Source organism: Tupaia chinensis, unplaced genomic scaffold (assembly GCF_000334495.1).
Source record: "Tupaia chinensis unplaced genomic scaffold, TupChi_1.0 Scaffold000594_1, whole genome shotgun sequence".
NCBI lineage: Eukaryota > Metazoa > Chordata > Mammalia > Scandentia > Tupaiidae > Tupaia > Tupaia belangeri.
In genome coordinates, this window is record NW_006160110.1 from 1,670,690 (window position 1) to 1,693,697 (window position 23,008).

A 23,008-nucleotide genomic window follows, 5' to 3' on the forward strand; every position below is an offset into this window, starting at 1 on the left:
AGAAGGAATTATAGCATGACGATCCCCAAAAGGGGGGCGCTTTCTTACTTTGTCTCTCTTGATACACACATGCTTTAGCAAATTTTAAAGAAGAATGAAGATAAGAACAATGTACATGATCTAATAGCAAATATCATAAGACACTACATATTTAGGCACCAAATTAAATGTCATGTTCAAGGGAGGGGAAAATGAGTAAGAGCTAGTTAAAGGAAAAGCTTTTATGTGAAAACTGGGACTTGAGCTGAGTTAAGTCTTTTTTTTTTTTTTGGGAGAGGTGTTTTTTTGTTTTGTTTTGTTTTGTTTTGCTATAGGGCACGTGTGCTCGCCAGAAAGACAGAGAGAGACAGAGAGATAGAAAGTGAGAAATCACCCCCAGTGGGGAGGGCCATGCCACAATCCCTTCTCATCCAGTCTCCTCTCGGGATCTTGGGCATGCACGCACACATACCCGGCGTGAGTTTAAGCCACCGGGTCCGGGACTCGAACAACGGTTGGCTACATGGGAGCTCAGCAACATAGCCACTACGCTAACTGCTGGTCCCAGCTAAGTCTTAAAGGATGGAGGATGTGTGGGTAGGTGAAAAGAAGAGTGTGGGGAACTCACCCTTAAGTCACTGAGGTACAATACATGGACACTGGTAGGACAGGACTCATCAGAACCAAGTGACTTCTAAGTACTATGTGTTGAGGCTCTGGAAAGGCATAGGACATAGAAAAGGGTGGGAAAGATGGGGCTAGATTATCAGGTGATGAAGAGTCAAAAGAGGGACCAGCATAATGGCTATGTCACTGGACTCCCATGTAGTCAACCGCAGTTCAAGTCCTGGACCCAGTGGCTTAAACTCACGCTGGGTGCTTGTGCGTGCCTGCCCAAGATCCCAAGAGGAGACTGGAGGAGAAGGGATTGTGGCGTGGCCATCCCCCCTGGGGGGTGATTTCTTACTTTCTGTCTCTTTGTCTCTCTCTTTCTGGTGAGTGCATGCACTCTATAGCAAAAACCTCTCAAAAAAAAAAAAAAAAGATGATGAGAAATGAAAGAACTGACACTCAGGCACAAGCACGAGCATGTCCAAAATTCTGGCAGAAGGAGGAATGGAGGGAAAAGGATTGTAGCATGACCTCTTCCCTCACCCTCAAAACCTTCTCTCCTTGGCAAATACATGCACCATCTGGCAATTTAAAAAAAAAAAAAAAAAAGAATCACCACTGGAAACAAAGGCAGTGCCATGCCACCCACTATTGTGAATACACGTGGGTTTAAGTATCAGGAAAAGGACAGTGAAGTCACAATCACCTACGAGCTGTGTAACATTAGATGAGACTCTATTATGCCTCTGTTTTTGCACCTGTAAAACAGAAAAAAAATACCTAAATCATAAGCTACTTGGCAATTCAAGAGGAGACCACATTTAAGTCCATTTAAAATTAAATGTGGAGTCTGAATGTAAAACTTTAGTATTCATATTCATCATTCTTTTAAAATTCAGGTTGGACAACTGAGTGAAAGAAATGACATTACCAATCTTATGTATGTATTATCTCAATAAAGAAAGAAAAATTAGAAGAGCAAAAATTAATGTTATACATTCACAATGTGAATTGTTTGTTGGAAACAATTAATATGGTATTATTGATTTATTTATTACATACTACATGCATGCTTTGAAAATCCACACTATACCCACAAAGATGCACAATGATTAAATCTAAATAAGAAATTATAAAATAAAATAGAAATAATCAAGTTGGAAAAAGATCTAAATTAGGACTCAGAGAAAATCTTGGCATACAAATACATTAATTTTTCAAAAACTCATATGGTAAAAATATACCTGATTTAACATTCAGAGAGAATCCCAGAATGTGGATAAAATGTAATCTTGATTTCTTGGGTTTATGGTACATCAGTAGCTTTTCTGCCCAACTCCTGAGCAGAGAAGCCTCTCAATACTCCAGGAAGTCAGAGGAGTCTGTTGAGAAGAGTCAGTCACGGGAGTTCAGGCAGTCTGGCAGTTAGAAGGACACATGCTCTTAGACACATCTCAGGTGAAGAAGAATATCAAGCTCAAGAGGGTGGCCTCTGTCATCAGAGGGTCTGGGTTTGTGACCGCACAGAGAAAGCATTCAGTACACATCGGCTATTGACACAGGTTTGGTTGAATAAACATGTAAGCACCATGCCAGGCACTGAATAAAAAGGTAAGTAATCCCTTGAGAAAACATGCATATAAAGTGTTGAGGAATCCACCTGTGTACAACCCTACTCACAACCTTCTTGGGTATTGGCCAGTAGTCACTAAGAGAGTCGTCAGACCATAAATGGGATGCTTATCTTCTATAGATGCAGTGCTATAAATGTAGATTTCCTGGAAAACCATTTATACCATAGAGATATCACATCTATACAACATACAACTACAGGCATATGCTTTTGTAGATATCTGTTAAGTATTAAATCCAAATACTTAATATAAAAATAATCTTGGAAATGTACTTTGGGGAGAATTTTTCAGCATGGACTAGACAGAGGGAAGTGTCTTAAAATAAGAATGCGACAAAGCTTAGACATCAGATGACATCTCTTTCTAGTAAATCTCCCTGAAGCAAGAATAAGCATTTTTTCATTGCTCCCAGGATTTTTAAACCACATTCAAAATGGGGAGTCACATGTTTGGAAAGTTTTCCTTTGCCAGTTAAATATTTGCTTCTTTAGTGATCTTGTGTTCTTTTCTTGGGTATTAAATAATAGCTATAACCTCTAGATAATTCTAGTTCTTTTAGATAATTTTTGCTAAAAACTCACTTTCCTGAGTTAAACAACTTGCTTAGTTCACACAGCTGGGTATTTATTTTTTAATAAATTTTAAAAGAAACAATTCATTGATGATCTAAATCAATGTTAATTAAGTATTTAAAATATTCAAGCCTCCATTCTACCCAGCCTAGCTGGGTATTTAACATATCTGTCACCTCATCCCCCCCACCCACCCATAGAGCAGGGATAATTAATAGTAACTACCTCATAGGATAGTTTTAGGACTGAGGTATGACATACAAAGTGTTTTGAGCAGTGACTTGATAATAAATACTTGAAACGTGTTCACCATTATCATTTTTACTACCACTATTGTAAATTCCTCAGAGTTGATTTGTATATCTGAATCTGCTGTATCCTTAAAATATTTCACATAGGCCAATGAGTTCTGTTTCTTAAATAAAAAATCCGTCCTTTGCGTCTGTGGAAAATAACTTCATTTGCTGTCTTACCACTCATAACCATTTTAAAGAGAAGCGATATCTTAATGCCAAAATATTTGCTTAAGTAAAAAGGCATATGAAAGTTTCTCATTCATAAAACAGCTCATTGCACTTTTATCCCAGTGGTTGCACTGGAAATCTTATCGTGATTTATAAAATGGGAGAAAATCAGAAGGCACAAGTCCAGGTTAGAAGTCAGTATGCCCAGGCAGAGCAGCTGAGGAAGGTGAATGGCCGAGAGGCCTGAAGAAGTCCTGCAGAACGGGGGCTTCTGGCCCTGACTGCACTTCAGAATCATCCAGCCCACAACCTTGCTACTCGTAGTGCAATCTGTGGGCCAGCACCAGTATCACCTGAGAGTGTTTTAGAAATGCGTAGTCTCAGGCCCCCTAAGACCTACTGAATCAGAATCCACAGCTTAGTGGGACCCTAAGGTGATTCAGATACACATCAAAATTTGAGAAGCACTGATCAAAATGACTTATTAAAAATACTAATGCTCAGGTATTAGTCCCCAAATCAATTCAGTCTGACTCTCTGAGGGTAAGGCCTAGGTATAGGTGTCAGAATTGGGATTTTCTGAAACTTCCCCCAGTGATTCTAAATGTGCAACTAGGATTGAAATACAAATAAAAGAGGAAAGCTGAATGGAGTAAGATAGTTTGACCAGGTATCAAGGTGGTGAAGGCAAGAACAACTTTCTAAGCAGAAGGATGAGTATGAGAACACACAAAAAGGGATGAAAAAGCCAGATGTTGGGCTAACAAACCCCTTGGCTGAATAGAAGATTGAGTCATGGGAGATGAGGGTTGGCATAGAACATGGATCAGGAAAGAGGCCATACGCTTTGGTAAGGACTTTAGAACATACCCCGCAGAGCGAAGGTATATGAACAATCTGAAGGAGCACTCAATTTTGTGTACTAGAAAGATTACTCTGTCTGCTGTGAGAGAATGAATGTAACAGGAACAGGAAGACCAGTTAGAAAGATAGCGAATCATTCTTGATAAAGACATAGAACCTGGATTAGACTCATAATATTGAAATTAAGAGAAAAGGGGATAGGTTCCAGAAATAGGAGAGGCAAGTTTGGCAGGACTTGATGCGGGAAGAAAGAGATCTATTAACAGGAAATCCAGAGTGGGGATTATCAGTCATAGAGTCTAACATCCCAAAGGGGTGGCCACACAAACTCTGGGGGGAAGAGGAGAGTTTTAGAGCCTGTAGAGTGTGGCCTGAAGTTGGCCAGGGAATCAGGAGAGAGAATAGATAGACACAGGAGAACAGCTGGAAAGTACATGATTCACCAGAAGACTTCCAGGACACTTATCAATGAGTCAATCTCATGCTTCCCAACCAGGCCATCAGTTGCCAAAGGGCAAGGGCTCATCTTGCATCCTTGGATTCCCAGGGTCTCGCCTGTTACCTAGCACACCACAAGCTCCCAAGCAACGTTCACAGGGTGAAGAAGAGAAAAAGACACCTCCAGAAAGAATTCCAGAAAGTTCTCCACACCAATCAGCAGCACTGAGTCCTCTACCTCAAACTTCAGTCTGAGAAGCCTCTTCCTGAAGTGCTGATTTCCAAATGGTGAGCTAGATGATTGCTTTTCAAAATTCAGTGCACACCTGATTCAGCCCCCTGGGTATCTTGGTGAAATGAAGATGTTAACTCAGACGGGCTCAAGTGGGGCTGAGATTCTGCAATAAACTGCTTAAGAAAGAGATTTAGCACCTGGGGCACAGGCAGGAGCTGCTGGGATAACCAAGCTAGTTCCCCCACACGGTTATCTCTGTACCTCCAAGTTATTTTTCTGAAGAGACTGAAGATCAGACCTATTATAGATGGGATGCTGGAGAGGAGGCTATGAAAGGAGTGGAGCTGGAAATCAGACCCCTGTGTGTATGGGGAAACAAATCAAGGATTTCACTGGGCTGAAGGGCAGCAGAAGGAATTAACCTGCAGGAAGCCAGCGTGATGTTTGTGCCTGAGGCAGGTCTCTGAGTTCCAGTGGGAATATGTGGTGCCTGTTTCTGTCCCTAGCTCTCTGCCTTCAGCAGGCCTCCTTAACCACTGTGCCAGTGCCGCCTTCCCCCCCCTCATTTTTTTTTTTTTTTTTTTTTTAGAATCTCTAATTTAGTAGTTTTTTAAAAAATACATTCATGTAGTTAACTTCACTCCCGCTATTGCAGATAGAGACAGGGGTCTGATAAGAAAGGTTCCCTAACTGCCCTCAAGAGGAAGTGGAATTTAGGATAAGCATAAACCATTAAGGGAGCTCCCTTCAGCACTCTGCTCCCCAGGCAGTTCTCCAAAGGAGTTTCTACTTGCAGCAACTCCAGGTGGGCTTTTGGCCAGTCTCGCTCTTACCGAGGTTTACAATATCCCAGGAGTTTTCTGGTGAGGAGTGCACATTGCTGGAAACAAATTAATCTTTTTTTTTTCTTTTGTAGAGATTTTTGCTATAGGGAGCATACACTCATCAGAAAGACAGAGAGACAGAAAGTGAGAAATCACCCCCCAGGGGGGATGGCCACACCGCAATCCCTTCTCCTCCATTCTCCTCTCAGGATCTTGGTCACACATGCACATGCACTCAGTATGAATTTTAAGCTGCTGGACCCGGGATTCACACCACAGTTGATGTGGGAATCCAGAGACGTAACCATTATGCTATCTGCTGGTCCCACAAATGGAATCATTTACTTTAGAAGCTTCTTTGTTGAGTTTTCAAGGTCATCTCTAACTAACTTGTGTAACTGCAACTCCCACCCAACTCTAATCATTGTGATGCCTATGCTTTTTTTTTCCCCCTTTCTTTCTTTCTTCCCTCTTGCTTGGAATCCTCTCTCTCCACCCATTCACTTTCCAAGGTGCAGCTCAAAGCCCGCCATCTCCAAGAAACTTGCCTGACCATCTATTTGGAGTCATTCCTTCCCACTTCCTGCACTGACCCAGCAGCACAGAACTTCATGATGCGCTGTCCTCAGAGAATCTCCTGTCTGTCCAACAAGACTATGGATTCCAATTTTTTTTTTTCCACAGAGCATGTGCACTCACTGAAGAAGTAAAAAGATAGAGAGAGACTATGGATCCCTTGAAGTCAGGGACCAAGGTTTATTCCTTATATCTTCTGCACAGGATCTAAGAGAGTTATAGACCACCATCAGAGGTCAGTAAATTTTCTCTCATTCATCCCAGTATTCTTTATTCACATAGCATCTATTTTTAGGTGACAGATTTGGTGCAATGGAATTTTATGTGTCAAGCAGGTTTGGTGGTTTGCAAAGACCACAAGAACCACAAGAAAAAGTTTAAGAATTAGTCTCTAAACAACCATTTTTATGAAGTTTGTATCTCTTCACCATCTCTCTCTTCTAATACTTTGAGTTTTGAATATCCCTTCCAAAATTTATATTGAAATTTAATTCTATTACTATGATATTAAGAGATAGAACCTTTCATGAGTGGATTAATGGGAGTGGGTTCCTGATACAAGGATGAAGTTCTGCCCCTTTTCTTGCTGTCTCATGTGCTTTCTTGCCCTTCCACCTCCCACCATGAGATGACACATCATGAAGGCCCTCTCACCCAATTCCAGTACCATGCTCTTGGACTTCCCAGCCTCCAGAACCATGAGCCAAATAAATCTTTATTGTATATAAATTACCAGTTTCAGGTGTTCTGTTATAGCAGCAGATAACAGACTAAGATACACTCTAAAATAATGACAGAGCTAGTAGCAACAGGCATAGTCATAGCAGCAACATTGTAGTGGCAGCAGGTCCTACTTGGTCTGCCACCCCTCATTACTTTTCTGACCTCCCTCACCTCCCACTCCCCCAACTCTCTACTGCAGACACATTGACCTCCCTGTTGTTCCTTGCACGTGCCAGGTGTACTTCCACCCCAGAGCCTTTGAACTTACTCTTCCATCAGCCTGGAAGTCTCTTTCCCAAATATGCACACAGCTTATTCAATCACCAACCTCAGGACTTTTCTCCAAGAAAGCCCTCCTGATGAGGCCTTTTTGACCTCTCTGCTTCAAGTTACAATTGTCTCTCTTTCAATATCACCTATCTCCTTTCCCTGCTTGACTTTTTCTCTGTAATGCATATCACCATTTCACGTACTATAAATTATACTGATTTTGTTTCTCATCTTGCTAGAATGTAAGCCTCACAGGGGCAGGAATTTTTGTATTCAAATTTCCTGCTGTACCTCCACTGCCTGGAATAGTACCTGTTACATAGTAGGTGCTTAAAAGAGTTGATGAATAAAAAACAATTTCCCAAAGTGCATTATGTGAACCACCAGTAGTACTCAAGATAACTTTAGGTGGCATAAGGGCCAATTTTTTTTTTTATATAATCACATAATTTATAAAATTGTTTTAAAAACTGAACTGCAACCCAGCCATGGTAATGTGCTGGACACTCTGCTCTGTAGGCCATGGCTACATATGAGGCTCAGGTTCAGTTTCTGAACCACCCTAAAAAGCTGGATTTGGTGGCAGCATCTGTAAGTAGTCCCAGCTACTCAGGAGCCTGAGGCAGGAGGATTGTGACAAAGCCATTTGAAAGTGAGTAGATTTTACATTGATTTAAATAAAAATATTAGGTAAATAAAATTGCACCTTCCACACAGATGTTAGGAAAAAAATTATAGGAGTCTGCAAAAGATTGACATTTGTCTTCTACCAGATTGATGATGAATCATCTGACTGTGTTTATATGGTGAACTTTTCCAACGTTCTAACCTCTATGTTAAAAGTAACAGTAGTATAGTGTGACATTTCTATCTATTCGGTATACGTCGGAATCCCAATGACTCAGAATTTACTTCAGTTTGGTGTTCTGCACAAACCTAATAGATGAGTAGTGATAAAAACAATAGGTGGTAGGGCCAGCAGGTGGCATAGTGGCAGTGGCACTGGACTCCCATGTGGTCTGCCACAGTTTGAGTCCTGGGTCTCATGGTTGAAAGCTCACATCAGGCACGTGTGTGTGCATGCCAAAAATCCTGAAAAGAGAAAGGAGGAGAATGGGTTGCAGCATGGCTATCCCCCCTCGGGGGAGGGGGCGATTTCTTGCTTTCCATCTCTCTGTCTCTCTGGTGAACACTTACGCCCTGTAGTGAAATTCTCCCAAAAAAAAAATAGGTGGCAGTAATAATAGATAATATTTATTGAGCACTTACTGCTAAGCATTTTAGAGTCACTATTGTATTTAATATTCACAACTTCGTGAAGCAGGTACTATTATAATCTCACTCTACAAATGAGAAAATTAAAGAATAGAAACTTCTAGTAATCTTCAAGGGCATCACAGCTAGCAAGTGAGCTAGAATTCCACACCAGTCTGACTTCAGAGTTCAGTCTTTTCATAAGGATGTTTTTGCTTTGCGAAATTTATCATTTTCACTTATACAGGTTGACCTGGGACATTCCAGGTGCATGCTTACCTGGGAGGCTGACTGGCTGCAAGGCTGGGAGGAGAAGGGGGATCATGGTGTCAGGTCTTTCTTTCTTTTTTTTTTTTTTTTTTTTTTTTTGAGAGAGATTTTCACTGTAGGGCGCGTGCGCTCGCCAGACAGACAGAGACAGACATAGAGACAGAAAGCGAGAAATCACCCCCGAGGGGGGATGGTCACGCCGCAATCCCTTCTCCTCCATTCTCCTCTCAGGATCTTGGGCACGCACGCACACGCGCCCGGCGTGAGTTTTAAGCCACCAGGTCCGGGACACGAACCGCGGTCGACTACGTGGGAGTCCAGCGACATAGCCATTACGCTAACTGCTGGTTCCCATGGTGTCAGGTCTTTCTTGAGGATGACTCTCTCTCTCATTCTCAAAAGGAATAAATTTTTTAAATAATAATATGCAATCTTATGGAGCCAGCAGGAGGTGTGGTGGTTAAGGTGCTGGACTCTCACATGGCCAACTGCAGTTAAAGTCCCGGATCTGGAGACTTAAAAATTATACTGGGCATGCGTGTGTGCATGCCCAAAATTGCAGGAGGAAATGGAAGAGCAGGAATTCTGGTGTGGCCATCCCCCCAGGGGATGATTTCTCACTCCCCTCCTCCTCTGCCTTAAAGAAAAAAAAAAAAAAAAAAAAAACCTTATGGGCCAAAAAGTTTTGGGGAGCAGCTAACTCATGGAAAGAAAAGGAAGCAGTCAGAATGCCTACATGAATCAATAGGAGAAATAAGGCAATAGACAAAGGGAAAGAAAACTCCAACAAAAGGAGAACCTTCAGATGGTGGCACAGCTATAAAATGTGACCTGCTGCTATGGATACCAGAGACAGTGTAGCAGGAGGGTGGGGAAAAAGGGGGAGGAGGGAAAGGGAGGGAATCAAGGTGGGGGGGAGCAAAACATTCAATGGACACAAAAATGGAAAATTATCAGTTGATGACAATGCATATGGTGATATCTTTGGGATAACGTACAGTGTATTCATGCTGGGAACATATATTTTCTATGTTGTAAAGATATACAGTGATCGAACATAAAATTTTTTTTTTAATTTTTCATGTGACATGCTGTGAAGGTTATAGGTGAGCCATATGAGAAAGTTTCAAGTTCACATCCAGAGATCTCCCTGAGTATACCAGCACACATGCACATATCCATGGTCTAGGGTTAGCTGAAACCGGGTGTGGAGACCTGGGTCAGTACCCTCTTGGGGTACAGTATCCCCCTCTCTCGAAAATAAATAATAAACTTTAAAAAGGAAATGAGAACCCTACATTCAATCCCGCATTCAGAGTAGATAGGCTCTCAACCTTAGAACAAAGACAGGGAGCAACGGAGAGAAAGAAACCAAAGAAAATATTTTAAAGTGTATTTATTTATTTATTCCATGAGCAAAAGTGACAAAGAAAGAGAGAGAACAATAATCCCCACTGGGTCTTGGCATGCATCCACCCCCAGCTTCAGCCAGCTGTGGATCATGGGCACATGTGTGCCCAACATACTTAATGAGGTCTCTGGACTCGAACCCAAAACCTTCCCATGTAGGTCAGCCTCACAGTGTGTCGTGTTTTATTTACCACCACACCACTAGCCAGCCCCAAAAGGAAGTGTTCTAGGTCTTAATAAAACTACATCCACATAGAAAAAGCACAATTTAGAAACACATAAAAACAGTGAAATGAAAAACATTGAAGTCACAGTTGGCATGGTCCTGAGAGAGAAGAAACTGGATGCAATTTTAGTACAAGAGATGAAGCTTAATGCCTAGAGAGGATTTTATGGTCCACAAAGGGAATGGGCTTGAGGGTCTTCCCACAAGTCTATAATAGGGAAAGGGAGCCATGCAGAAGCAGAATTTGGTTTAATACATGCAATAAGGATGTTTGAAAGAACGAAATCGCAGTTGCCAGATGTATATTTATTTATAATATTTCATAGGAACAGGAACCTGGGAATAATAAAATTTGTAACTGCCCCCCAAAAGTAATTTTTGTTTTTTTCAGGAATATTTCAATTGTGTCTTTAAAAAATTCATACTCATAAAAAGTCCTCAAAAATCAAACTGTAATAAAATAAGGTCTCTGGACAGAGTTTGGGAAGACTGATTGAAGCACTCATGATGAGTGAGTTTCCAGACGAGTCAAAATTAAACCCATTCTTTCTCTGTGTTTGCTTATAGTAGATGGTCAATAAGGATTTGGACAGAAAGGTAAAGCTACATAAGTAACATATTTTTTTAGAGTTTTTCTATAGGGCTCATGCACTCACTGGAGAGACAGAGAGGGAGAAATCGTCCCCCAGGGGGAAATGGCCATGCTGCAATCCCTTCATTCTTCTCTCGGGATTTTGGGCATGCATGCACATGCACTTGGCATGAGTTTTAAGTTGCCAGGTCCAGGACTCAAACTGTGGTTGAATATGTGGGAGTCCAGCAACATAACCATTATGCCATCTGCTGGGCCCCATACATAACTTTATTTTTTTAAAAGAAATTTCTGCTATAAGGTGCATGCGCTCAGAAAGACAGAAAGAAGAAATAACCCCCGGGAGGATGGCCACACCACAATCCTTTCTCCTCCATTCTCCTCTCAGGATTTTGGGCATACACACATATGCACCTGGCATGAGTTTAAGCTGCCGACTATGGGACTTGAACCACTGTCAACTATATGGCAGTCCAGCAATGTAATCATTATACCATCTGCTGGTCCTCATACATAACTTTTTGATTGTGAATTTGGAATTCTAAGCTTTAGTGTCCTGTTATGTAAAATTAAATTAATTCTCACAGTGTCTAGCACATTATAAGCCCACACTTACAGTTTCTACTGGCAAGGAAACATGAATAAAGATCATTTACTTATATATACATGCCTGGAATATACATACTAGAAAGAAAAGGGAATTATATCAGTAGAATTTTCTGCACTGTAGAAAAAAAAAAATAGAGGGACCAGCAGATGGCATAATAGTTACGTCTCTGGACTCCCATATAGTCAACTGCAGTTCAAGTCCTAGACCCAGGGACTTAAAATTCATGCTGGGAACCAGCAGATGGTATAATAGTTATGTCACTGGACTCCCATGTAGTCAACTATGGTTCGAGTCCTGGACACAGCAGCTTAAAACACACTGGGCACGTATGCATATGTGCCCAGGATTCCAACAGGAGAATAGAGAGGAAGGGATTATGATGTGGACATCCCCCTTGGAGGGTAATTTCTCACTTTCTCTCTCTCTGTCTCTCTCTGTCTCTCCAGCAAGCAGCAAGCACATGCACCCTATAGCAAAAGACTCTCAAGAAAAATTAAAAAAAAAAAAAACACCAGGTTTATGTGCGTGTGTGTGTGTGCATGCCCAAAATCCTGAGAGAAAAATGGAGGAGAAGGGATTATCACATGGCCATTCTCCCTGGGGGGTGTTTTCTCACTTTCTCTCTCTCTGTTTCTCTCTCTCTCCAGTGAGCACACACACCATATAACAAAAATCTCTCTTAAAGAAAAACATAGAGATTATAAAGTACAAAATATAGGATAGTGGCTTTTCAATCCTCTATAGTAATAAGTAAAATTAATTTCTTAATATATGAAAATTTACAACCACATTTGTAATCCCAGCTACTTAGGGTGCTCATGAGTTTGAGGCTAGCCTGAGCCACATAATAAGACCCTGCCTATAAAAATAGAAAATAATAATAGTAACAAAAACAGTTATGATATGTATTAAAATGGACACAATGATGAGAATATAGTCACATGCTTGCTTGCTAGTGATAAAATGACATGTTGTTGTTGTTAAAAATTCAAACGGGGCCAAGCACTGGGATGGTAAAGGTGACTGGATCTCACATGATTGACTGCAAAGTTCAAGTTCTGGATCTGGAGACTTAAAGACCACACCAGGCACATATACATGCATGCCCAAATGAAAGAGAAGAGATTGGAGCGAGACTATGCCCCATTGTGGGGAAGCTCTCTCTCTCTCTCTCTCTCTCCCTCTCCCTCTCCCTCTCCCTCTCCCTCTCCCTCTCTCTCTCTCCCTTTCATTAGCGCACATGCCCTTTGGCAATTTTTTTTAATTCAAATAATACTGAAGATCTACAAGGCACAAAGTCAAAACATCTATTCCTAAGTAAACAAAACACAGAATTATTATTTTTTAGAGAGATTTTTCCTATAGGACGCATGTGCTCACCAGAGAGACAGAGAGATAGAAAGTGAGAAATCACCCCCCAGGGGGAATGGCCACGCCACAATCCCTTCTCTTCTATTCTCCTCTCAGGATTTTGGGCATGTATGCGCATGCGCCCGGCATGTTTCAAGTCTGAGATTCAAACCGAGGTCCACTACGTGGGAGTCCAGGGACGTAACTGTTACGCAACTGCCGGTCCCAGAATTTAAAACTAAACATAAATATATAATTTCCCCAGTTCCTTGGAGAGGCTTTAATCCATAATGTACAGGCCACGCCAATTCGGTTAGATTTCTGGTACTTGGAGCTCAAGCATCAGCACTTGCTGTCTCCTAGTGGTGATTCCAATGGCAGCCAGGTTTGAGAATCAGGTTTTAGAACAGTGAACCTCCAAGTGTGGTCCTCAAATGAGCAGCATCAGCCTCACCTGGGAACATGTTAGAAATATGAGGGGTTTTTTATATTTTTTATTTATATATACTTTTATTATTATTCATACATTAAATCACTATGCATCATTTAGATTGTGAAGACTTTACCCAGCACGATATACACCTCAGTCCAGCCCAGTTGAGAACACCATACACATCCTCATCAATGGAAAATAACCTTATCTGTGTCCCACAAGTGTCTCACCTCTCCATTTTCCCCCACATTTCCTATCTACGTTTTTCCCTCTCACACTCTCTTTCCACTTCTTCTCTAGTATCCATTACAATTTTTAACACTTTTATGTTCTCCAGTCTTTCAGTCTTGACCACCAAGTCTCACCTGGGTACTTGTTAGGAATGCAAGTTCTTGGTCTCCCAGCCACTGAATCCAGGTCTCTGGGGGTGGAGTCCAGCAATCTGTGCTTTAGCAAGTCCTCCAATTCAATGCAGCCTGAAGTTGAGAACCAGAGTCTTCGAATGTGCAAAGAGCCAAGAAGTAGGTAGAGGATGTATTGAGCCTGGTAACTAGGATTTGGATGATGTTTTGTAGTTTAAGAGAGATATTTGGATGGTGAGCAAACATTTTTTAGAACATAATTTTATCTTTCATTTTCCCTTTCAAATGTAGCAGTAATTTTCACCTGTCTCTAGATAAAATCATGGTCAGATCTTATGACTTTTCTGCTCACTCTTAGGCAACATCTTCTATTCAAAAATTATAAGACACCTTCAAAAATGAGAAGACCCGCCGGTAGCATGGTGGTTAAGGCAGCTAAATCCAATGTGACAGACTACATGGTTTGAAACCTGATCTAGTGGCTTGAGAACATCAGGCTTGTGTGTGTGCATGTGTGTGTGTGTGTGTGTGTGTGTGTGTGTGTGTGCCTGAAATCCCAAACAGAGGGAGAATTGAGGGAGAAGTGATTGTAGTATGCCCATCCATGTGGGAAGAGGGGGTTTTTCTTGGCGCCTCTCTCTATCTCTCTCTCTCTCTCTCTCTCTCTCTCTCCCACCCCCTGTCTCTCTCTGGTAAGTGCATGCACTCTCTGGCAAATTTAAAAATACATATGTATAAAATACATAAAAATAAAAACTATATGTATCTTCTCTCTGATCCTTCGAAACCCCTTGGAGGTGGAGTAAGGTTGCTCCCAGGCTGGCATACAGAGAACGCACAGGTAGGAGGGACAAGGAAGCTGCTTTGTGGCTGATAGCTTTGGTTCTAATGGACTGGCAGGTGAACATTTAGAGCAACTCCATCCCTACAGGAGCTTCCTTGAGCTCACTGGAGTCCACTCTGTCAGACCTCTCTGGCCCCACTCCCGCCATACAGGCCTCCCTTCTACTCCTCCCAGGACTGCTCCCTGTCACCCATGGACATGGCAGTCTGCCCACACAGACTGCTGGGGCCTCCTCGGCTCTCCCCTTACCATCTCTAGGGACACACAGGATGCTGAGTGACTCTTGCCTGTTTATTGCTCCAATGAGGTCAATTTCTGATCCCCAGGAACCCTTAAACAGTCTTAGTCCCCTAGATCCTTGCCTTACCCAATCCCACTGCCCCCAGGCCTCTTTAGTCTTCTCAGACTAATCAGGCACTACCAAGTCAGTGCTTCCCCAACAGTGGGGAGAGACAACAAGTTCCCGGTGGACCCCTTGGCCCCTTGGAGTCACCTTGTATTGCAGAGTCAGTCTGGCTCCCTCACCTCCTGTCTTATGTTTGAAGGCCACAGGCTAAACACATTATTAGTTTTACTGTGCTTGTGCACTTTTTATGTAATTACAACTTTGGTATTTTATGCCATTACATGTAACATGCATGTGTGTGTGCTACAGTTTGGATCTGGCAATAAGCCACTATCATGTGCAGCCCCTTTAAGAGAAAGGACCACCTAGGGGTCACCAGGTGGCATGGTGGATAAGGCAGTTGGTCTCCCACTTGGCCAACCTCAGTTCAAGTCCTGAATACAGCAGCTTGAAACTCACATTGGGTATGTGTGCATACATGTCCAAAATCCCAACAGGAGAATGGAGGAGAAGGGATTGCAGCATGGCTATCCTCCTCCTTAGGGTGGTCTTATTTCTCACTTTCTTTCTGGTGAGTACATACACCCTGTAGCAAAAGCTTCTCAAAAACAGGAAGAAAAAGGGAGAGAGAGAGAGAGAGAGAGAAAGAAAGGAGCACCTGGTCAGCTAGTGCTGCCCTATCCTGCTAGCTAGCCCTGCTCTGCTCGACATGGTTCAGGCTGGTGAGTCCTGATGGCCTTGGCTTAGTTTGACGTCAGCTGAACTCTGTGTACCGTGAGCTCCCAGAGGGAGGAAGCCACTCTGTGACTGTTCTCCATGTGCATTTCTAGATCCAAGAAGGAAGAAACACTTATGAGCACTGCTATGAGCTTTGCAAGCCTACTAAGAGCTCTGTGAGCTCCCTCTAAACTCAGCCAATAAACAACAAGGCATCAATGCCTAGCATGTTTTCTGACTACTGCACCTCTATTCGATCCACCCTTTGGAAAAGAAAAGAATCTCACAAAACTCACCTGCTTCCACTGGGTGATGGAGGCATGGTAATAGTTTTCTTCCAAGAAAATAATTCCCTCACACATTCTCCATCTCTATCCCCTCTCTTGACTCTTTTTATTGTCTTTGAGTAGGTAAGGAGAGCAGGAGACTTCAGGCCAGTTAGAGGATGTTTTCTTTGTAAATTGTCCGTATAGTGGATTTGATCTCGGAATACAATATATTATGACTTACTGTCTAGATAGAAACCTTCCTTATAACACCCTGTTACCTAAAGCAGTTCTCATATGACCTTGAACAACTTTATGAGATCTGTATCGTGAGTATCAAATTCACAAATCTAAAAAGAAGCAAGGCAGAGATGTGACCTCAGGTCTTCCAGTTCCAAACTGCTCTTTCAACTGCCTTATAAAATGGAAGAACTTGCTGAAAGAGATACAGGAGCTAATGAGGCAAGAGCCATGAGTTCATTCATGAAAACTGAAGTCCAGAGTGACTGACAGCCCCAAGGTTATAGTGCCAGGAGGAGAGTTTTCTACAAAGTATGGGAGAACCAGACATTTCAATAAAACGCTATCTTAGTTAAGTCTCTTTCGATCGCAAATAATAAAGATCAACCGAAAGAAGTTTAAATAAATAGGTAAGTTCACTATATTGACTATGGTGTTGGTTTTATGAGTTTACATATATGTCAAAACCTTGAAATATGTGCGGTTTATTGTATGTTAATTATGCCTCAATAAAATTGCCTTTAAACACTCAAACAGCAAAAACAAACAATAAAATGTATTATGGGCTATCAAAGACAAGAATATCGGAGAAGGGGGTGCTCTGGAGTAGCAGAAATGTGTGAAGTTCAGGGGGAAATAGAGTCATAAAAACACACCTAAAAAACAGAATCATCAGGTCAGAAGGTCATGTTAAAGCAGCTGGATCTCACACAACTAACTACATGGTTCAAGTCCTGGACCATGGTGGTTTGAAACCACCTGGGTGGTTTGAAAACTACAGTACAAGTGTGTGCATGCACGTGCTTGTGCCCAAATCCTAGAAAGATGAAGAAATTAAAGAGAAGGGATTGTGGAATGGCTACCCCCATGGGGGTATTTTCTCACTTTCTCTCTCTGACAAGCACACACACCCTCTGGTAAATTTAAAAAAAAATAAAAAAAGAAGAAGAAGAAATAAAGAAAGTAGGATCATATGGCAGTAAAAGGAGAAAGTAAAATATTTGAGGTTTAGTGTTTCTAAGGTATTAATATTCAGTGCCTGTGGACATTTTACTGGCTTTGTTAGGCAATAGTAAAAGAGATGTAAAAATTTCAATACACAATATAAAATGGATTTTACAGTAAAATTCTTGTAAAGATCAAATGAGATCAAATATATATTATTTCAAGAGGTACAACTTGCTAGATAAATGTAAGTGGTTATTAATAAGAGAAAATGTGGGGGTTTTTGACAGAATACCAAACTTTATTTACTGTTGACAGTAGTAAAGGACAACATATTACATATAAATTAGTGGATAACACAAAAGAGCCAGTAGACATCCCACCCTAGCCCCCAGAGATGAAAACATTTTCGGCAAGACTTCAAGCAAGCGAGAGGATGGGTCGTCATTGGAGCAACTATGAAAAGGCAGAAAATGGCCACTGAGCAGCAATGGATCCTTACAGAAGGACAATAGGCAGAACTATGAAAAGTTTTCATTGTATAGATCTTGAAATACTTCACAGGACTGAAAATCACCATACGAATGCGTAATTTGATACACATCTGGAAAGCAACATAGCACGAGGCCGTGAGAAGGACGTGACGTTATCTTTCCGTGTAACCACACTTGGAAGCAGCTCTTTTACACAACAATGTGACTGTAAATTCAGAATACTTCACCTTACTCTTTTATATGTAGACCATAAGTGTCCATCAGAAGCAAATGCTAGAAGAACTCTGAGGCCACAACGTATTACCAAATGAGAAATATGGTAATGACTTTCTCCTACATTAAGAAAAAGGAAAACGCCAATTTTTGTTATGCCAACCTTGGCCCATGTACACATTTCAGGTTCTGAGCAGGGAAGAGTGGTGAGGGTGTGTGGGCCCCGGGCCTCAGGCCTTCTGAGGACACACTCAAGGGCACACCTGGCAGAGGGCACTCAGAATTATGTTACTGAGGGGCTCAAGTGTTTTCCACCTTTTAGAAGCAGCCCAATATTTTCCCTTCAACTTTAACATATGCTGACAAAGCTGAAGTTTACAATACGCAGCAATTTATTCAGCAAGTTAAGAACATGCCAACAACAAACAGGAAGTGAAATTCTGCCTCCTATCCCCACCAGGCCCCCACACTTGTTCCCACTAAAGTGCCCGTAAGCGTTCTACATGACTGGATGGTAGTGGGAGGGCAGTCGCAACCCACAACTAAAGGCCGACATTCAGGCCACAGGTTTGGAAATATTGAAAATGAGGGGAAACCAAAAACTGAAACAAAACAAACCCACAAAACCTCACAACTCCTGTTATCAACAGGCAGCTGGTCTCCCATGCTCCCCTGGTCTGCTTCTGGAAGACATCAATAGTGTCCTCATCCTCCATCTCCAGCTGTGCTGGAGTGTCTGTTTCATTCATTGGTTGCCCATCAAACCTGAATCTAATTTGTCTCATGGATAACCCCTGCCTCTGGCAGTAGGCCTGCATCAGCTGGCTCAGTGGGGTGTGCCTCTTGATCTTAAACTGCACCACAGAGCTGCCCTGCCCGGCCACCTTCGGGTTGATGTGGTCGTTCTCTGTCTTCACTCCCTCTTTGGGCTTCTCCTCGGACATGGTTGCGTGGTGGAGGAGGCGGCAAAGGGCGGCGGGAAGGCTCTGCGGGGGCGCAGCCAGTTACACTTTCAGCTGCCACTCTCCCACCGCGAGAAAAGGTTAATAGCTGTTCCTGGTTATTCCCCAGCCGATACCGACTTTTTACTTTTTTTCATGCGTAATTTGGATCTCATGCACATCACTCTCATCTACAGGTGAAGAACTTTCTGAAACAAACTTGAGATTAAATATTTGTTATGCTGCCATAACAAGCGAACAGTGGGATGATCAGGGTTGGCTTCAGTCCTTCAGGAAGATGCAGGGCTCATGTCTTTCCTCTCAGAGTCATCTTTCACAAATATGGAAGACTGTCAAAATGCAACTTTTAGAAATTCCTTTCATTCTTTGCAAACCACAAGAACACATCTCCTGCATGGCTGCTTCCAAACAGGTGAGGCTTACACATGGCAGTTCCTGTCTGGCATCCAGTGGCCAGCAAATGTACTTGCTCAACAGAGGAGGAAGCAGCACCTGCCCATGTCCCTCGTTGTACTAGGGTACACTAATCTGAACAAATTAGGAACTCAATGGCCCGCCATGTGGCCGGTGGTAAGGCAACACTCTACAATCCTGAGGGCACAAGGGAAGGTCCCACATGCCAGGGTCTCCCTGAGTACTATATGTGCATGCATGCCCATCATCCTGCCTGGCTGAGACTGGGAGTTGATCATGGCATGAAGACCACACTGGATTCATTTGTATGTCTCTCTGACTCTGTCTGTCTCTCTCCCTTTCTCTCTGTCCCATGAAGAAATAAACTTGGGGGAGGGGGCAGGCGGTGGCAGAGTGATGACACAACTGGACCTACATGGGAAAGGTACTGGGTTTGCATCCTGGTATCTCCCTGAGCCACAAGGCACACACATGTGTCCCTGTGATCTGGGCTGAGACCAGAAGTGAATAGTGGTGTGAACATCCTTTTGGGGTGCCTGTCTCACTTTCTCCCTCAAGAAATATACTGTTTTTTTAAAAAAAATGTAAATGAAAGACTCACATATTCATGGAAGAAAGGAAAGATAGAAAAGGAAGAGGGAAGGAAGAGGGGATGTAAGGGAGAAGTCACAAGTGAATACTCGGCCTTACAGAAAACCGAGGAATCCTGTAGAACATGTGGACGCCCCTGTGCAAATATGTACCAGTATTCTGGGAAAGTTGGTATATTTGCAAGGCATCCTCTACAAATGGGGATCAAGTGCCTGGTGGGATGTGGACAATGGGGAGTTTCCATGACTCTCTGGTGCACTGCCCTTTCCCTCAGACCTTGCCTGACCTGAGAGATGGGTTTCCATAGCAGACACTGTCAGCTGCCAACCCAGTGTTCATTCTTTCATCCTCCTTCCTAAGAGGACATCAATTTACTAGGTGATATGCCATTTTATCTCATTTTCATTCCACAGCAGCTGGGAAATTAGCCAAAAAGATAGAAGTAGAAACTTATTCCAGCGTTTCTAGGAAAGCTTAATTGCTACCTTATTTAACAAAGAACAGATTAAGGGGAGGGAGAGAGAAAAGGAGGAAAGAAAGAGGGAAGAGAGGGAAAGAAGGAGGAAGGAAGAGAGTTTTAGACTTTACTGAGCTTCTTTCTCCCCCTTCTTCCTGCTTGGAAAATAAAAAATGTAATTTCCGTATGTGAAACGATCACCTTGCAGTTATGAGGACAAAAGCCACACAGCATGGATGTCAAAGCAGGAAGGAAAGCCAAGCCTGAGCCCCTGATAGCATTGTGAGCACAGGGTATCAGATCTAGCCCACCTTCCTTCACACTTCTTTTTACACGAGAAAAAGCAAACCTCTATTTGGTAAATCTAAATCAGGTCTGTTCCAAATTACCAAATGTAATTGTAATGGATGAGCCAGAAACACAATATGGGTAATAACACAGGCTCTCCTAGGAACTAGTGCACTGGAAGGAAAATCACAGTGGTACACGCTCATGAGTTAGTTATTGTTGTAAATGATGACCTCTCAAACGCATGAGAAAGGAGGTTAAAGAAAGAAACCACCCAAAGCACTGCTGGACCATACTAAGATCAGCCCTAAAGGGCTATATCTACCTGCCTGAAGACAGGATTCACAGTGTGTTGATGGGGGATGGAGCTGATTGTATACATATGCAGTAGAAAGACAGTGAGACAGCGTCAAGGAGACGGTAAGAGTGGAACAAGTATTGGAGTCACAAGTCAGGCTGCCAACACACTGATTCCAGCTCTGGCCAGCCGGCCAACAGGATAAAAAGTCATGACGGGAGGTGGTGTACCATGAGCTAGGAGCAGGAACTTCCATATTCTGGCAACAGCTTCCAAACTAGAGAGGAAGCAAACTGAGAGTATATGAGTGAAACTTGGACTAGCTGGACATTGCGACCTACTGGATCTAATGTTTGGAGAATCAAACAGAGAAATAGGGCAAGTGTACATGGTTGCCTACCCAACAAGCATCTCCTCAACGCTTCTTCCTTACCATAATGTCCATCACCACTACAAAGACAAAAACGCATCCACCTACTTTCTCAGCTCCCACTTGCTGCTGGGAATGAGCATATGATCTAATCCTGGCCAAAGGAACCTAAGAGGAAGTCTCTTCTTCTAAATAGTACCTTTGTCTTCACTTAATGAAGAAATGTCAGCCCAGCACTTTGGACTTCTATGGCCATGACCTTAAGAAGAGACATCACCAAAATGCAGAAAATGCAAAATAGACAAAGGGGATGCACCTGGGTCTTGATGACATGGTGGAGCCGCTGCACCAACCCTGAAATCACCTGCTTCCATGCTACTTGCAGACAAAATTATAAATATTCTTTTGTGGTCTGGTCCCCTAGCCTACTGGTTAAGGGAACAAGATCCCACATGGCCAACCATGCAGTTTGAATCCCAGCCCTGGAGGCTTGAAAAATATGCACACCAGGCACGTGCATGTGTGCATGTATGCCCCAAATCCCAACAGGATAGAGAAATGGAGAAGAAAGTGCAATGTGACCTTGTCCCACTGTGTGTACCATACCTCCCTCTCCCTCTCTCTCTCTTTCTCTGTCTCTCTCTGGTGAGCACACATGCCATCTGCCTCACAAACAAAAAAAAGGGAAAAATATTTTTAATATTGTTATGATTCGCATCACTTCCACTTGTGTTTTTTATTACTTGCAACAGTTGAAAGCGTTCTGGTTGCTACAGGAGAGATGGGGGAAGCTTGATGGTCCCCAAAGCCCTGGGAGGGAGTGAAAACATGCCATTTTCTCTCTGCAGGACCACACACTTTATTATGCAGATATTTCATTTTTATAAATTGAAGGTTTGTGACAACCCCGAGTTGAGCTAGTTTCTTGGTGGCATTCTTCTGATAGCATGTGCTCACTTTGTTTCTCTGTGTTGAATTTTAGGAAGTTAGCAGTATTTCAGACTTTTTCATTATTGTTGTATCCGTTCAGGTGATCTGTGATCATTACTTTCATAACGATTTGGGGTCAGGTAAGAACTGGTAGAAACTAATTCCAACCTCATGGATGACTCCAAAGTGTTCAAGACTTCAGTGGAGGAAGTGACTGCAGTGGCGGTGGAAATCGTAAAGGACTAAATTGGAAGTGAAACGAAAATGTGACTGAATTGCTTCAATCTTGTGATAAAACTTTAAGAGAAGAGCAAAGAAAGTGGCTTCTTGAGAAGGAATCAATTCCTGGTGAAGATGATGTGACTATTGTTGAAACGACAATAAAAGATTTGGAATATTACATAAACCTAATTTATAAAGCAGAGGCAGGGTTGAAAAGGATTAACTCCAATTTTGAAAAGCAGTTTCAGTGTGGGCAAAATACTATCAAACAGCATTACATGCTACAGAGAAATGTCTTGTGAAAGAAAGAGGCAACCCATGTGGCAAGCTTTATTGTCCTTTTTTCGTTTTTAATGACAGAGAGAGGGAGAGAGAAAGACTGACATTTTTCAGCAGGGTCTCACCATGCCACAGTTCTTCCACCCAAGTTTCCCAGTTAGCTAGGATGATAGGCAGACACCACCAGTGGCTGGTCACATTTTGTCTTATTTAAAGAAATTGCCACAGCCACCCCATACTTCAGCAATCACTACCCTCATCAGGTAGCAGCCATCAACATCAGGGAAAGACCTTCTACTCACCAAAGGTTCAGATGATCAGCAGCACCATGCAGTTTGAATCCCAGCCCTGGAGGCTTGAAAAATATGCACACCAGGCACGTGCATGTGTGCATGTATGCCCCAAATCCCAACAGGATAGAGAAATGGAGAAGA

General features: G+C 42.4%; 1 protein-coding gene across 1 annotated transcript; it reads right to left on the bottom strand.

The window, feature by feature from the left end:
• Positions 1-16,164: 16,164 nt before the first annotated feature.
• Positions 16,165-18,714, bottom strand: LOC102497179 (small ubiquitin-related modifier 3). Its single transcript, XM_006158403.1, has 2 exons — positions 18,396-18,714; positions 16,165-16,221 (listed from the first exon to the last, which is right to left on the bottom strand). Exons 1-2 carry the CDS (start codon positions 18,705-18,707, stop codon positions 16,165-16,167), a joined length of 369 nt encoding a protein of 122 aa, XP_006158465.1. The 5' UTR covers positions 18,708-18,714.
• Between the last annotated feature and the right edge of the window lie 4,294 nt (positions 18,715-23,008).